This window comes from Ambystoma mexicanum, chromosome 3q (assembly GCF_040938575.1).
Source record: "Ambystoma mexicanum isolate Mex_15411 chromosome 3q, UKY_AmexF1_1, whole genome shotgun sequence".
NCBI lineage: Eukaryota > Metazoa > Chordata > Amphibia > Caudata > Ambystomatidae > Ambystoma > Ambystoma mexicanum.
The window spans coordinates 36,243,851-36,261,569 of record NC_090926.1 but is presented as its reverse complement, the minus strand read 5'-3'; the positions used below and the strand labels follow the sequence as shown (position 1 = coordinate 36,261,569).

At 45.9% G+C, this 17,719-nt stretch overlaps 1 protein-coding gene across 2 annotated transcripts in view; it reads left to right on the top strand.

The window, feature by feature from the left end:
- Positions 1-17,719, top strand: part of CIMIP4 (ciliary microtubule inner protein 4) — a 960,512-nt gene that overhangs the window by 286,876 nt on the left and 655,917 nt on the right. For both annotated transcript variants that reach the window (XM_069653007.1, XM_069653008.1), the window contains exons 3-4: positions 4,663-4,761; positions 5,661-6,136. In XM_069653007.1, coding sequence (XP_069509108.1) covers positions 4,674-4,761; positions 5,661-6,136 — 564 coding nt within the window. In that variant the 5' untranslated portion in view covers positions 4,663-4,673. The remainder of the gene's footprint in view (positions 1-4,662; positions 4,762-5,660; positions 6,137-17,719) is intronic.

The window sequence follows — 17,719 nt, the reverse complement described above, 5'->3', positions numbered from 1 at the left end:
TGCTTCTAGGATCTGAAATATTTCTTGATCCCTAAATTCATCTCTCTGTGCTCAATGTCTGTATTGATTTGACTCTAAACTGCCCTGGCCTGTTCTGGTTACTCTGATTACCATCAGGCATCTGCATTTGGTTTGTTTCCCCTGAATTCCTGTGACAGTGGGAGGGGGGGGAGCGTGGGGTTACTCTCTGTCCATAACCCTCTTGTGCAGTGGTTTGAGCATAGGAGCATCGGCTAGATGACCGCGAAGGAGGCTGCCAGTGCTCGGGGTGGCTCAGTCAGAGGGCAGAGGGGTCCCAGGTGGGACGAGAGGACGTAGTGGTCAGACCAGGATAGAGGAGTGGTGAGAGGCTTGGAGATAGGGGATCAGAGGAGATGACCACATCAAGAGTGGGTCCGGCAGAGTGAGTAGCGCCAGAAGCGACAATACTGAGAGAGAGAGGTACAAAGTTTACAAAAGAGTGAGGAGAGGGAAACAGTGGAGTCAAGGTGGAGGAGTTTAGAGGTAGAAGTCAGGAGAGAGGAGGTGAAATCAGCCCATTCTGAGAGGAAGAGTGAGACGGGCTGGGGGGCCTGTAGATAGTGGCATGGATGAGAGAGAGTGTAGGAAAGACACCAAGTTTGCAGACAAGGCTTTCAGAGGAGGAATAAGGCTCAGTGGGTATAATGAAAGCAGGGACCCACTCGGGGAAGATCAGGGCTAGTCCACCAGCAGATCGATTGGGCCAAGGTTTGGAGAGGATCTTGTAGCTATCATGGAGGAGAGTGTCAAAAGCATTGATGGAACTGGCATTGAACCACCTCTCGGTGAAGGGACGAGGACGTTGAGATCAAAGTCTTCAAGAAGCAGGTAGATGTCAGAAGTATGTTTGACAGCAGAACGAGCATTCAGACTGGCTAAGTGAAGCCGGTTACCAGCTTTGGAAGTTTTCTGAGGAGAGGTACAGGCGGTTGGTACACCCGTCAGAGGTAGTGAAGGAGGTGCAGAGAGGAAGGGGGAGTGGAAGGAAAAGGTAGGACATTGATGAGGGCTGGCAGGCGCTGGTCGAAGAGGACAAGATTGGGTTGAGAACCCTAGGTCATGACAGTGCCATTGTGATAGACATTAATGATGCACCTAGAGAATGAAAAGAGAGCCAAGAGTACTTCCCATCTAGTGCTGCCGTCAATGGTTGAAAAGGGAAAAGGGCAGAGGTTAGAGATCAGATGGGGGGTCCATAGGTCTGGAGAGGGGACCGAGAAGAGGATATCAGTGATAGTCTGTCTGGAAGTCGCACTGGTGTAGGTGGCAGCAATAGGAAGGCCAGGAACAGAGGCCTCTTCTGTGGTGTCATCTTTCACTACCCCCTGCATCAGCTGATGCAATTTTCCATCCCCTGGCTTTGGTGACCTTTGGGCAGTATTCTGCTTAGCACGACATCCCGCGGCCCAGGGAACATGTGACACTTCTCTCTATTTTTTCCTTCCTTCCCTCCTGCCCTGAATGAACAACGAGTGTAACTATTTTCAAGGACCATCACCTCTGTTACATCACATGATCTGTCTTGCAAAGTACAGCCATTCAGCTTTCAATTTTGCATTTTCTTAATTTGGGAATACTCATGTTCGTATGCCTGCCGCTATGCTAGCACTTTTGTGGCCTGTTGCCTACAAACCTAACCTACTCTATTTACCAGTGTCAAATGTTAAACTACATACATGTTAAACTATTATACAGTGCAAACTCTTTAGCTTTATAAATTCCCTAGCAGTATCACCTGTCCAAATGTCTACAGCCTTTGCTCATAGTATGTCAAATGACACATTCGATCCTAGCTGTAGCTGCCTCTCCATCATGTCAAGAATGGAACCCAAGTCCATACCTTCCTGCAGGAAAATGGAGGAAGCATGGGGCCTTTTAGGGCAGGGTGTGACTAGGGACATACTTGCTATCGGTATCTCGCTCCATAGCCGTGGTGATCATGTCCTTCATATTAAGGTTAGTTTAAAGGTACTCCATTATCTTCTCAATGACCTCTCCGAGCAGAAAGGTCCCTTTCTTTACCAGATCAGTAAACTGAGGGTCTTTATCTTGGGCAAGCTCTGTTTGGCGGTCCCAAGGGTTGGCTGAGAGAAGGAATCAGTGGAGCTGGTCTCACAAGTGATGGTATCTCAGGTTTAAGCATTGCATGTGCAGGTCCTCTTGTTAAAGGGGGTGAGGCAACAAAGGGGCTGCAGGAATCAAATGGGCTGCACATATAGAGAGAAAATGTCTGTCCGGGATCCTGTTAACCGTGTCCTCCATAATCTTCCACAGCTGGTCCTCAGAGACCATAAACATGGGATGAATCTATCTCTGGCAATGGGAAGAGGAAAAATGGCCATGCTGTTGATCCCTTCTTGTGGATCTGGACTGACAGTAATGCCCCCTTGTCCCTCTTGCTACGAGAATTGGAGTTGGATCATCCTCTTCTATTATTTATAGAGCGCTCCATATCTTTCATAAGTATGACCACAGTGGAACCACACAAGTGGTGCCGAAAGTGGCTTCTACCTCATATGTCTGTGATGATAAGTAGTTGTGACTATTTCCGTTCCCTCCTGGAGTGCAGCGGTCCTGTTGATAAAGTTTTTGCTTTGGGGATTTTACCAGAGAAGACAGACTGGAGCTTTTTTCCTCTCCAGGGCCTGCATGATCACAAAGGTCTGTCTGCGGAAGCCTCGGGTGAAGGGCAGGGGGAGCGCGGCATGGCCACCTGTAGTTAGTTAGATAGAAAAATTGAAATATGTTGGTTTACCTCATGATGCTCATTGCACCAATGCGCTGTACAGACAGGACACACAGGATGGCATGATGGATTCTTAAGCCCAACTCAAGGGGGAGGGGGATGGGGATTGTAGATGGCAGACTTGTTAAATTGAAGAAATGTGTATGCAGTGCTCCAGATAAGATTTGGAAGTGAGAGTATTTTACTCACTATTTTTTAAAGTCGGGAGTACAATGATTTTTTAGGGGGTAAAAACGTAACTCCAATTCCCAATGAGAGTATTTTATAAGCAAGTAAAACATTTTTTACTGAAAAACAGACATTTTCCGTAATATTTATTTCTTTGCATCTAGTTAATCATGCACAGTTTACTTCTTCCAATCAAGCATTTAAAATAGTGCTTTCTTCCCTGGGGTACCTCTTGCACTACTGATCCAAACATATCCATGATATGATATGATATGATATGATATGGCATTTGTAACGCGCCTATACACAAGTGTTCCATGGATCTGTGAGAGTGAAGGCAGGGCTACAAGATCTTTTTCCTATTTATTTTACTCCTAATTTTTATTTTTGGGGAGTATCCGAGTATTTGCCAAAGGGTAAAAGTGGCCAATAAACCCCTTACCTGTAGGCCTGGGTGCATGTCTAGACCACCACTTCACTTAATGTGACAAAGATGATTGAGGAAAGGGTATTAGTTTTAGTCTTGTCTCCATTGCTGGACGAGAGCAGACTTAACACCACATCCAGCAGTTTGATTAACCAATGGAATTCTGTATAATCTTTGAAGACGTAAGTGTTATCTTTTTGTTCAAATTATTCTATTTTGACTTTTTGCAGCAGATCGAGAAATACTGTAGCTTAAATGTATTAATAGTTTTCAATTCACTAGATCATTTTTTAACCGTGGGATTGTAGGATGTATTCTATTTGGAACCCTTGCACATTTGTATTCATTAGTTTGTGCTATTAGGTGGCAGAACCACCTAAAAGCCAAAACTATTGCATTAGAGTACAGATAGGGAGAACTGACATGAGGACGGACACAAAGCATGAAGGTGTTGTTTGGTTATTTGCCCACCCAGTTCCACCCCTTCCCAGCCCAAAACACCTCCTCATGGGAACTTTTTCAGCTCGCTTTAATGAACCCTCGTCATCAAACTTAGCACTCAAAGTGCCTGCCCGTGCTTTTTCTAAATCAGTCTTCTGAGGGTTCATGGCTTATTTGGAACTGTAAACAAGCTATGGACATTCAGCCACTCGATTTATAAGCACTCTGCATGTCCTTCACTGAAGTCCTGTTAAAAACAAGCATCAGCAAAGCCAACAGTTTTGGCTTATCTATAAGTATTAGGCATTTTCCAGGCACTGCTATTAGATGCCCAGCTACTCACATACTTTTGCACCGGCTACCATCAATGGCCAGTTAGCACTACTAAGGCAGTGGTGGGCAATTGCCTTCCCCATGCCTATACAAAAGCCCAAAGGGTTGGCATTGCAAATGCTTGCTGTGTCTATTCTTTCGGAACACTTAATAAAGGGACAAGAATATGGAAAACATCTTGTGGATACCTTAAATATGGAACATGTAACAATTCGGAATACAAATGTTTCTAAACGCAGGACTAAGCGTTCCCTTTGTTAAATGGAGTGCGGACAGAGGGGTAACATCCAGTGTGGTTTATGTCATTCACCTGAGGGCTGGGGGACTGGCCAGCACCAGTACTTCACTCTGTTTGAGATGTGAGTGCACCAAACCATTCCCATTTTTTGACAGGCAAGGACTGCTATGCTCATGTGTTTAGAAGAGGTTGTTTTCCATCTCAGGAACCTGCTGAGTGTCTCTTTTGGGTACAAATTAGTCACTTACTTCCGATCTGTGACTCGCTGTTGCCCATTTGCTTTCGCAGATTACTAAACAATGGGAACCACTGTACCCAGCGAGGTTGAAGGTGGTTCTGATCAAGAAAAGAAAACCCCCGAAGAGACTCTTGAGGGAGATGAATCAGGTGTGTATGGGTGCTGAGGGTAAGAGTGCCTGGGAGACCCCGAGCCTCCCAGAACAAAGAAGCACTGAAAAGCAGGGCTCCCAATTCATCATCCTGGACCAGAATATTATATTTTCCTTTCTTAGCTCTTCCAAACTCTGTTGTTCTTTTCTTTCTTCATGTCAGTGTTTTTGTTTCGTTTATTGTATACATCCTACATAACAAAAGGCTTAATCGCTGTTTCCTAATTCCTTTCCTCCATTTGTCTTTCTTTGCCTAGTCTTTTCTCTATGCTTCACTTATTCCTTATTCATTTGCCACTTTCTTTGCTATCTTCTTCCTTTGGTTGCTCTTGAAACCAGCTGCTGATATGCTTCCTACCTCTCCCTCCCCCCCTGTTAGGCCTTCACTGGGCCTCATGTCCGCCCTATCTTGCTGGTATGCCTGGTTCTTCTGCCTGCTTCAGTTTATAATTCTTACCACTGTTGATTTTCTTCCTGGTTCTCCTCCTGGCTCTGTTTCTTCTGACTGTCCTTTCTCCTAGGTGTTTGTTCACTCTATGTTGCTTTTGTCCTGGCTCTACTGCATGTTTTCTATCTGCTCTTTCGCCTGGTCCTCTTATTTCTAGAATTCCTGTCTGCTTCCTCTGTCTTCTCTTCGCTTCAGTGCTCTTACGCCAGCTTCTTCTTACCGTTTCCTTGCTAAATGAATATCAATTACTCCATGTGCTCTTTTCATTCCTGGTTCTCCTGTCTGCCATATTGCTCTTCCCATTGTTCGGTTGCTAGTGTTTCTGTCACTTTATTTTCTCTTTTTGGAGACACTGACATGTGACTGTCGCTGCCTTCAGATAGCTCAAGATCTCACACATTTCATGCGCTTTGCAAACTCATGTCAGTCCCCCTTATCTTCTTTCTCAGCGGATTCTCAACCAGACGCTGAGGGGCCCTCTGGCTATTGTGACCTAAATGCCATGTCCAATCCTCCAGCCAGCAGTTTACGTATGGACTCCTCCTCCCCGCTCCAAGCTCTGCGCAAGTTTGCCGGGACCCCTGAAAACAAGAAGGCCACCACCAGGGAAGAGAAAGAGGAGAACAGCAGTGTAGCACCCGAGCCGAGTGAGCAGGTGGAGGAGCCGATCTCCGAAGGGAAGGTTAAAATGGTGCGCACCTGCTCACTGGGAGAGTCTAAAGCCCGGGAGGCCCGCAGTAAGGTGGCCGTTTTGAGCACTGAGAAAAAGGAGGTGTCTGCAGAAAACGAGGAGCCGCCACTAGAGGAGTCAGATGAGACAGACATGACAGATGGGACAGATGAGAAAGAGGAAGAAATTATTCCAGACAACGTTCGCCATAGGTTTGGGAGTGACAGTGTGGACATACTGATTCTCAAGGAACAGGTACTTATTGTGATGTGCCCTTCTAAGTAGAACTTTGGCAGACCTATCCTACTGATAGGCCTTCAGTTTTATGTCTAGGAATCTATGCTTGCTGGTTTAATTTTTCTATGTTCCCATGATTCTATGATTGAGTGCTGCTATGTGTCTGTTAGGGACCAATTTGGAACTCTTTAGCACCCTGAGCAGAAGCCTAAACCTTGAGAGCTTTAACCAGACCTTCAGATCCATGAGAAGTGTGTTACAGTTTTCTCATGGAAGGTGGCCTGAGAAAGCATCACAAACGCCAGAATATTTTACCGCTTTGTGGGGTTCAAAGGTAGCACTGGTCAATTTGCAGGCAAAGAAGCCAGTAGTAGGTGAACACGCATAACTGAGGTAGAGAGTCATTAATCAAACTGAACATAGACAAGGAAGTCTGTTGGTCCTTGACAGTTGCCTTCTCTTTTGCCCCTAGTGCCAGATTTGAGGAATCCTTGGGACCCTAGTCTGAGTTCCAATGCAGTTGAATGGGAATCAACCAGCTAACTACCTCTCTATAGGGTTACTCGCTAGTTTGGCTTCTGGGAAGGCATGGACTAGCCTATCGGGCAATAGGCCTATGGCCGAACCAAAACACAAAAGGCTAGTGTGGGACAGTTTTATTGGTCAAAGTGGGCCACTTTTTTGGCCAATTTGAGCCAGTTTGATGAGTTAATTCACTCTGTGTCTAGTAGTTCTGACCAGTGTTTCTGAATAAATATTCTTTTAAATGCACAATTTGCATCCCACTTTATCAAAAAAAACTCCCCCTTGGTTACTATTCAAACAGTGTCACAAAAGAAATGAATAGCCATTTGTAACTGTGGGCCACTTTTTCATTGGTGCCCCAGACAGTTGTATGGCCCAGTCCGACCCAGCCTCTGGGTGGGGTTGAAGTCCAGATGAGGCTCTTCCCTAGCCTGTCTCAACCTCAGGAGCCCTGAGGTTCATGATTCCCGGATCAAGTATCTATACACTTCAATGGAAGTTGCTGCACTAACATTCCCTGGTCTTTACTTACTTTAATTTACTGGTCTAAGGGATGGGGAGAGACTTTGGGGCATTCCCCGTATACCCCCGCCAGGGATCTCTTTACGTAGTGAGCAGCTTCCCCTGAGCCCTACAGCCCCCTTGTCCTTCCCAGCAGGCCTGATACAGCCTTGATAAAAATAGGCTAGTGATATGTCTTGCCGTAGTTCGCTAGAGTATACCTGAATGCACAAATAGTCACACACATATACATATCGCACAGACTGAAACTCACTCATGCACCCTTACTCATTAGTGTGGTGTGAGGGTACCAATTACCCACGCTCTCACTACTGACTAAAGTGAGTAGGTGAGTCTGTGAATGTGTGATGGGAATGCAGTGTGTGAGGCGAGTATGATGAACAGGGTGAGGAGATTGGGTTTGCATTGTCACATTTACCCATTAACACACTCACCAGTGTGTTTGTATGCAGGTGAGCTACATGCTCTGTGTGTATAGAGTGTGCTTTCCCTCCTTTGAGGTGGGGGTGGGAATGTTTAAATTATCTGGGCACCTGATGGCAATAGCTGGGAAATTGTATGAGTAGCAGGGAATGACAATACCGGAGATATGCAAATCCTGGCATATGGGAGTCCACGGGCACAAAGCCATGCATGTAAAACGGTCCATGTACATGGGCATATGATAGAAACGTATCCAAATGCTATGTGTACTTGACCATATTGTTCTTTGAACATTTTAACTGATTTTGAAGAAAAGGTAAGTGAACAAAACATAGCGGATATTATAAAACAGGCAAAGGCACATGCTTGATCCTAAATGCTGTTCTGTGTCTTGCTTAAAGTTGAAGATATACTCAGTTCGGAAGTAGAGGAGGGTTACATCAGAACTATTTGTACCCAAAAGCAATACTTGCTGAGTAATCTAGTGAGCATTTAGCCAAATGAGAAAGTGACTTCCTTACAGTTTGGAAAGTTTTGGTAGCACAACAGTTTAGTGGAGGTGGCCATGGCAGAAGGAAGTAGAAAAGAGATGGAGGGGGACAAATATCTTTAAGATAGATGGTTATCAGTGCTATCATGGGATTCATCTGAAACAATTCATAAAATTAACAAGTAGTACAAGGGTATTGTTAAGACTATAACTGATTCTTACTATTACCAATTAAAATGGAACATTACACATTGGTAGCATCAAAAGGTCAGAGAAAGACATTTTTGGAGGTTTGTGAACTACACCAGCAGATTGGGCGATGAAATCAGTTTTCCGTTTTTAGTAAATCATGTAAGAGGTAACCTATATCATTACATAGATTTAGAACTGAAGTCCTTTCACTATTGTCCTTTCATATTTCTGGTTTTGCTAACCAACATTCCACCACTTGAGATGGAAGGAAATTATTTGCCATGCTAAGGCCATTAAGATATCTAGAATTGAAGTTTTTTTTTCCATTGTAGTGAACCTCTTGGTTTAGGAATAGAAGCATAAGATCTTGTAAGAATTTAAAGCAGGATCTTCATAAATATAGAACGTTAGTGATTACTGAGGCTACATGCCCTGAGGTGGCATGCCCACCCTGTGTGTAATCGCCCACCACCCAAGTTAAGGGACCGAGCGAAGTGAGGGTCCCTTAATGAGGCTCACAGGCCGTTAGAGGGTGGGCAAGCCACTGAGGTGCATATCACCATTAGCACCCGTATAACATGCTTTGAGGGTGCTAATGTTTTTGTTTTTTAAATGGAAAGTATTTTCTTTCTGTGAACAGGAAGCCTCGCCGTGTTGCCCTCATAGAGAGAAAATACTGTACCAACATGGCTGCCATGGAATAAGAAGGCGGGGCTCTGTATGGATCCCCTCTTCCATTTCCATGGCAGTCTGAGAGGGGACGGGAGCAGCAGCAGCTGCGGCGGCGGAACTTGCCGTCAGAGCTAACAGGTAAGTGAAAATTGGGGGGAGGGATTTTTTCGGTGGGGGAAGATGGCGTGCAGGGGAGCTGGCCGTCAGGTGGCATAGAATGTGGGCATATGATAGTGTCAGCCTGCGTTCCTAACCACCTGATTGGCTGCCCCCCGCCCAGGGTGATAATGTTTATTCAAGTACAGCTTTTTTCAATTTTAGTATATTTTCTGAAGAGTTATATAGGTATAGCTCAAGGTCAACTTCATTATATGATATTCTTGATATACCTGTTACCCCTAGTTGTTTTAAAGTAAAAAAAATCAGCTAGCATTCGAGTTCTCTGTTAGAGAATCACTGCAATGGTTTCCTCAGTTAACACAGCTTTTGGCACTTTCACTATTTGCTGGTGGAATGGATTCGTATTTTGGTCCTGTGTGTAAGGGGTTTATGGGGTTTGTCGCTGCAGCTTGGTCTCTGCCACTTTATGCTCCTTAGCTACCTAATATAATAATAATCTCCCTTAACGATCCATTCTCTGAGATGATGTTTGGTATTCATTCTCTTTTGAATAAACTTCTGATATTTTCTGTGTTTTTAAAGTATTAATTAAAGGTGTTTAACAGCAAGATGGATTCAAGTATGTAACTGCGTTGCATGGGTATACATTGTTCCATTCTCGCAGTTGTTTTAATCCTTTTCCTTTGCTTCTTCTGCCTTATTTCTCCTGTTACTTTGCCACATTTTCCAGCTTTCTTTATGAATTTATTTACTAATTCCCCATCCTCAGCGGACCCAACGAAAGCTCTAAGACACTTGACTTCCACTTCCTTTGCAATAGTTCATGATCGATCTTGTTATATTATATTTGCATGCGCATCATATTCAATGGTCATGTTTTAGTGTTGTTCTCCAACTCATTATGAAGCTTACTGGTCCTACCACCTCACTGAGATAAGATCAAAATTCATGGACCTCTATGTATCATGCCTTGATGCAGACAGGGGAAGGTGGTTTCCCACCATTTCAGAATCTTCTTAAAATACATATGTATTTTCTGCAGTCTTCACTTGTGTCTGATGTCTCACCAACATCTTTGGTGTCTGGATGCACTAAGGATTTGAAGGTTGCTGCTGTTGGCTTTGTGGAACTTTCGAACAACAAAGTGCCTGCCATTGCTCCAATATATTTACTTAGCATTTAGTGGTTAACATTGGTAACAAAGTCTGGCTGAAAAAAAGAAGGAAATGAGTGTTCTTAAGAGTATATCTTTAACATCTTTAGCATTGGGCTATCAAAACCCCGGTCACAGTCACTCACAGGAAAGCCTTACTGACAGAATGCTCCCTGTGCTGTGCTGCATTTGTTCCAATTGAAGCAACACTCCCTGTGGTCAGGACAAATGGTGATTTTAATATTTTCTCTTAAATTATAGGTGTTCTGTTTTAAACTGAATGTTCCTTGCCATCTGGGTACATTTGTGAGGGGTAGGGCTCATGGTTCCTGGCTTCTACGCAGTACCTGGTCAGGCCCTTTGATTTTGGTTTGCATGGTTACTTTGGATAATTATTGCAGTAGCCCCCGGGCATTCCTTGTCAGCAGTACCCATGCCACAATTGTGTCACATGATGTCATCAGTGATGATGTTAGTGAAGTAACCTGTGATATCACAAGCATTCCATTGACCATAACTGGCAAATTGTTGTGGTTTTAGGTTTTGAATAGTGATCATAACAGCCCTACAAATGGAGACTGAACGTTTTCTTCTGGGATCACTAGAGCTTTGTTATCCGGCACTTTGTGCTACCTTTGAGAATAGATAACATTTCCAAATGTACACAAATTAAGTGTATTTTCACAGCTCCTTCGACACGAGTATCAACATAAGATAAAAATAATTACAGTGGCAGTAGTTACAACAATGGGCCCTGCCCACATATACAAATTCACTAGTTTGAACATCTGTGTGGCATGACATAGCATATCCAAAAGCCACTAAGAACCAACACACCTTACTCAGCTACTAGTAACAAAGTACCTATAATGACTGTTCCAGTCCTCAGTGCACTTAGACACACCAGACTCAGATCACATACCCTCACCACACTCTGTTCTCCAAGTAGAAACCTCCTTAAAGTTAAGCAAACCAAACAAATCCCTCTACTAGGTCCCATAAGAACCCAAAGACTCAGATCCCGATTCATAAACCATCCTCGAGTAAATGCCCTCGCTAGTCCTGCCAACATAGGAAGAGCACCTCCACTAATGCCCCAATCTAAACACCCTAAAAGGACTACCACAACCAAACAACAAGCCATTACCAGAGATACCACCAATACTTACCCATCTCCGCCAGTCCAAGAGCCATCCCCCCATACACCTCAAAGCAGCCCTCATTAATGCACGGTCCATAGCTGCTCATACCACAGATATATATGACTATATTTCCGAGCAACAACTTGACCTACTTATAGTGATGGAAACCTGGCTCCACCAAGCTTCTGGACCCTCTCTCTCTATTGTCATTCCTCCAGATTATACCATTCTTAGGACAGACAGAACGAAATCAGTAGGTGGGGGAGTAGTGATTATTGCTAAAACCCACCTCAAAATAAGAAACTGCCCTATTGAAAACCCAGACAGCTACAAAGTCCTGCTAGCTAAATTAGCTACGAGCCATAAGACCACTATAAATATAATAACTATCTATAGAGCACCTAATGCTAAATCTCAGCCAGAAGTGAACATACCACTACTGCTAACGCCACTTATTAAACCAAACACAAAATGTTTAGTCCTAGGGGACTTGAACCTAGGATTCAATGATCACTAAGACCATAAAGCAGAAGCATTATACGGTGAACTCAAAGACATGGCATTCACACAACTCGTGAACGCTCCTACCCACACAAAAGGGAGAATATTAGATTGGATACTACCACTCAACACTACAGTATCTATAGACTCCATTAACTCGGTACCCTGGTCAGACCATCACTGTATAAACTTCTCTATTCTGTGCAACAAACCTGACTTACCGAAAAAAGTTGTCAAGGAATCTTACGCAACGAGAAACATCCGTAGCCCTACAGCAGAAAACCTCAACCCTCTATTGGCCATCTCCCTCAACAACAATAATATCAATGCTAAAGATCCCTGTGCCCTGGCGGACACTTATCATAACTGCCTCACCAGCACAATTGACACCTTAGCACCTTGTGTTAAGAAAACCAAATGCAAGGACAAAATAATCCTCTTTTTGGTTCAATGAGCACTTAGTCTCTCTTAGATGGATTAAAAGATCGCTCGAACTCCGGCTAAATAAAACCTGTACCTTAGAAGCCATGGAAGCATTCAATTCCGCAAACAAAATTTACAAATCAGCCATCATTGCCCATAAAGCAGATGCCTTTAATACCAGAATTAGCAATGCATCCTCTGACAGCAAAGACCTATTTACCATACTCAAGGAGTTGGAGAATCCGATCCCCATAATCAACCCAGTCCAACCAAGCAAAGATTGGTGTACCACCATCCAAGACGCTTTGGCATCAAAAATCAAGTTATTACAAAATAAAATCATCTCCAAAAGAAATCTCCTTTCTGATAAACATTACACGTCTAACCAAATCACCACGAATATAGAAGATACCACCCCCCTCTTCAACTTCACACCAGTCTCCCATGACATAGTACTTAATACTATATCCAAACTTAAATCTTCAAATTGCAAAGGAGACAGCTTTCCAGCACACCTAATTAAACAATGTGCCCCAACCCTCACGCCTATAATCACCAACTTTGTGAATGCCTCATTCAACACTAATCAGGTCCCAGTCAGCATTAAAGCGGCATGGGTCACCCCACTGTTAAAAAAGCCCACACTAGATCCATTAGTGCCCACGAACTACCGGCCCATAACGACTGTCCCCTTCATACTCAAATCCTCGACAAAATAGCCTACAACCAAATGCAAACCCACCTCGAACAAAATAACTTGCTAGGAGCTAGACAATCTGGCTTCAGACCCAACCACAGCACTGAGACAGCCCTCCTGGACTTGAAAATCCAACTGGACTCTATTAGAGACTCAGGCAAATTAGCCACCCTACTGCTACTGGACCTATCAGCAGCATTCGACTTGGTAGACCATGACAAATTATGCGACACACTAAAAAAAGTCTTCAATTTCTCCAGCAACGCCACACAGTGGATCAAATCCTTTTTAACGGAACGCACATCCAGAGTTGCCATCGGAAATTTTGCAGTGGATCCCATAGTAGTACCCATATGAGTCCCCCAGGGATCCTGCCTCTCACCCACCCTCTACAATGCATACACTAAACTCCTGTTCTCGGCCCTTGACGATATGGGTGTCATCTACACCAACTTTGCAGATGACACCCAGATCCTCATCCCCATTACAGGTGATTATACCCAAGACACCTATACCATCAATAAAGTATACTCCATAATCCAAAAATGGATGGCCCTCAACAGTCTCTGCCCAAACGATGAGAAAACGGAGGTCCTCATCGTGGGCTCCCAAAAAAGAATAAGCACCCTCCACTCCAACTACTCTCACATCAACATTGACGGTACTCTGATCCCAGTACTCAAACAAGTGAAAACTCTTGGTGTTTTTATAGATGCCAACCTCACCATGCACAAACAAATAGCTGCCCTTTCCTCGTCCACAGCCTATACAGCAAAACTGATTGCACTCAGTCGCCAATTTCTTACCCCATCATACTGTATCACTTTGGCCAGAACACTGATCCTAACTAAATTAGATTATTGCAACATCCTCTTCCTAGGAACCTCCAAAACTAACTTAAATAAAATCCAATTATTACAGAACAAAGCCCTTAGAGCGACATTGGGTATAAAGAAACCCGAACACATATCCAGCATCAGACGAGAAAATCACTGGCTGCCAATGGAAGCTAGAATCATTTTCAAAAGTCTCAGTATCGTCTATAAATGTCTCATCAACAAAGCGCCTAGTTACCTCAACAACTCGATTAAGAAAAAATCTCCTGTAGGACACTGAGATCCAATAAACTTGCCTTCTTAGAAGTTCCTCAATACAAATACAGCAGAGCAGGAGGTAGTAGCTTCAAAGTCCTAGCCCCATCGCATTGGAACACACTACCCCTTAGCGTAAAAAACGAGGACACCCTACTAAAATTCAAAAAAGCACTGAAAACTTGGTTATTTAACAAATATTAACCTCAACTAGTCCCACTCCACCTCAGCTCTAGAACGCTCCTGGTTTACTTCCTGTCTTGGTCACTAACTGTTTCCCCCATGACCAACATGTATCCCCAGGGGCCATTCCTTAAAACGGCATCTAGTGCTTAAACAAATTGTGTGTGGCTACCTGGACCAACTGTAACTTAGTAAAAGTATTTTGTTTACATGACTTTATTTTGCAACGTAGTAAAAAAATGATTATATGACTGTATTTGCAACACTGTATAAAAATGTGATAACTCACCTGTATTTTTGCTGTGATACCCTCGGGTCTGGGCGAGTAACAAATGTAATAAATAAAAAAATAAAATAAAATATCCATTGTCATGCAGAAAGGAATTTTTCAATGAAATAATTTGAAGGCATTTTATTCCTTCTCATACATTATTTGCATCACATAAGGTTTGTGGTTTATGTCTTCAATCTTCTGTACCTAGGGAAACAGTTTGAATATGTTGTCATAATGATATGGCACTGTAGTTGACTAGTTAAAACGTACTTCATGTTTCAAATGCATCTGCCATTTCAATTCCATGAACAAATAAGCACTATGTCTCTCAGTTTATGTGGCTAGCACAATGTTTACATCAATTACTAGTTCTGATATTGTATGGATGCAGCTGTCATGAGCAATCCTTTATTTGTACATTGCTAGTATATTTGTCCTTGGACAGTCAATACCTGGTCTGGCCACAGTTTGTCCAAACATTGGAGTTGTAGGGGTTCCCTTGGCTACAATGCCCAGCCAGTCACTTCCAATTCCCATCCACAGATCTATCTTCACTTCAGAAACTCTTATCGACATAACGAGTGGGTTCATTAGGGACTTGAATTTTCGCAAACATCTCGATGGGTCACCCATTCCAATCTGCCTTTATGCCAGGTATTAGCCGATATGTTGGGGCTGTGAGGAGCCAGAAATGAGACGTGGACAAATAGAGCTCAAAGTTTTGACTCTAAACATTTATTCAAAATAAAAGGGTATTGGAAAAGGCCTCACTATCCCTAGTCTAGGAGGTGTTTTCCTACCTCAACCAAAAACTAAAAGTATGTCCAGGACACTGGGAAAGCTGGAGTCCGCAGCCCTCGATGCCCCCATAACAGAGGAGGAGGTGCTGGAAGCCATTTCGGGCCTGGAGGTGGGAAGGGCCCCCGGGGAGGATGGATTCACTGCAGGCTTCAATAAGACCTTCTCAGGCCTACTGGCGGGCTTCCTAGCGGGCCTATTTACGAACATAATGAGGATAGGGAAGGCACCCCCGTCATTTGGTAAAGCACTGATCACTGTGATCCCGAAGCAAGGGAACGACCCCGCGGACTGCCTCTCGTACAGACCCATCTCCCTCCTTAATGTGGATGCAAATCTATTCACGAGGATCATAGCAACGAGGCTGGACGGCCATATGCCGAACCTGATCCACTCGGATCAGGTGGGGTTTATACAGGGGTGACAGGGGGCCGACACCCTGCGTAAAACTCTACACCTCATGCGGATTGCGGCTCCTATGGGTGAGAACCCAGTCTTAGGGGGTAATTCATAGAATTCAGCGCACAAGTGGCGCACGCGGCTGGCGCACAGTGTGCGCGTGCGAATCCCTGCGCCAGCCGCGTGTGCTAAAATACATTTCCGCGCACAGCGTATTCATGGATTCCAGCCACCAAAACCAGCTGTGGCGCACAGTGGCGCAGCGACCCTGCAGCAGCGCCAGTTACGCCCCCAAGAACACCCCTTGCGCAGGGAAAAGCCATCAAAATCCCCAATCCAGCGCAAAGGGCTGCGCTAACCCTGTACCAGCACAGCAAGCGGGGTACGTGTATCACTGGGGTGCGCGTGAAGTTCCTCACGTGATTTCAGCTGGGTACGTTTATTACTGGGGTGCGCGGGAAGTTTCACACGCGATTGGCCCTGTGCGAGCGTGGTACGTGTATTACTGGGGTGCGCAGGAAGTTTCACACGCAAATTCTGCAGGGTACGTGTATTTCAGGGGTGCGCGGGAAGTTTCACACGCGATTCCTTCAGGGTACGTGTATTTCAGGGGTGCGCGGGAAGTTCCACACGCGATTCCATCAGGGTACGTGTATATCAGGGGTGCGCTGGAAGTTCCACACGCGAATGTCCTGGGTACGTGTATTTCAGGGTGCGCGGGAAGTTACACACATGAATTCAGCAGGGTACGTGTATTTCAGGGGTGCGCGGAAAGTTCCACACGCGATTCCATCAGGGTACCTGTATATCAGGGGTGCGCGGGAAGTTCCACACGCGAATGTCCTGTGTACATGTATTTCGGGGTGCGCGGGAAGTTTCACACGCGATATCAGCAGGGTACGTGTATTTCAGGGGTTCCGTGGAGTACTACACATGAATTGGCTGTGTGGGTCCTCCCAGGTGTTCGCTCTACAACCTCCACGGCCCATGCAGGCAGCCCACACCATGGGGGACTACCCTGCACCCCCACTCATGTCCCCCAGCACCCCCACCCCCCAGCAGTGCAGGGCACCCTCCACCAGGCCCCCAACTCATGTCCCCCTACACCCCTACCCCCCAGCACTGTGGGGCACCCTCCACCAGGCCCCCACTCATGTCCCCCTGCACCCCCACCCCCCAGCATCCAGGGGCACCCTCCAGCAGGCCCCCACTCATGTCTCCCAGCACCCCCACCCCCCAGCACTGTGGGGCATCTGCCAGCAGGCCCCCACTCATGCCCAACTCATGTCCCCCTGCACCTCCACCCCCAAACAGTGCAGGGCACCCTCCACCAAGCCCCCACTCATGTCTCCAAGCACCCCCACCCCCCAGCATCCAGGGGCACCTGCCACCAGGCCCCCAACTCATGTCCCCCTGCACTCCCACCCCCCAGCATCCAGGGGCACCCTCCACCAGGCCCCCACTCATGTCTCCAAGCACCCCCACCCCCCAGCATCCAGGGGCACCTGCCACCAGGCCCCCAACTCATGTCCCCCTGCACTCCCACCCCCCAGCATCCAGGGGCACCCTCCAGCAGGCCCCCACTCATGTCTCCCAGCACCCCCACCCCCCAGCAGTGCAGGGCACCCTCCACCAAGCCCCCACTCATGTCTCCAAGCACCCCCACCCCCCAGCATCCAGGGGCACCTGCCACCAGGCCCCCAACTCATGTCCCCCTGCACTCCCACCCCCTAGCATCCAGGGGCACCCTCCACCAGGCCCCCACTCATGTCCCCCTGCACCCCCACCCCCCAGCATCCAGGGGCATCTGCCACCAGGCCCCCAACTCATGTACCCCTGCACTCCCACCCCCCAGCATCAAGGGGCACCCTCCAGCAGGCCCCCACTCATGTCTCCCAGCACCCGCACCCCCCAGCAGTGCAGGGCACCCTCCACCAGGCCCCCACTCATGTCTCCCAGCACCCCCACCCCCCAGCACTGTGGGGCATCTGCCAGC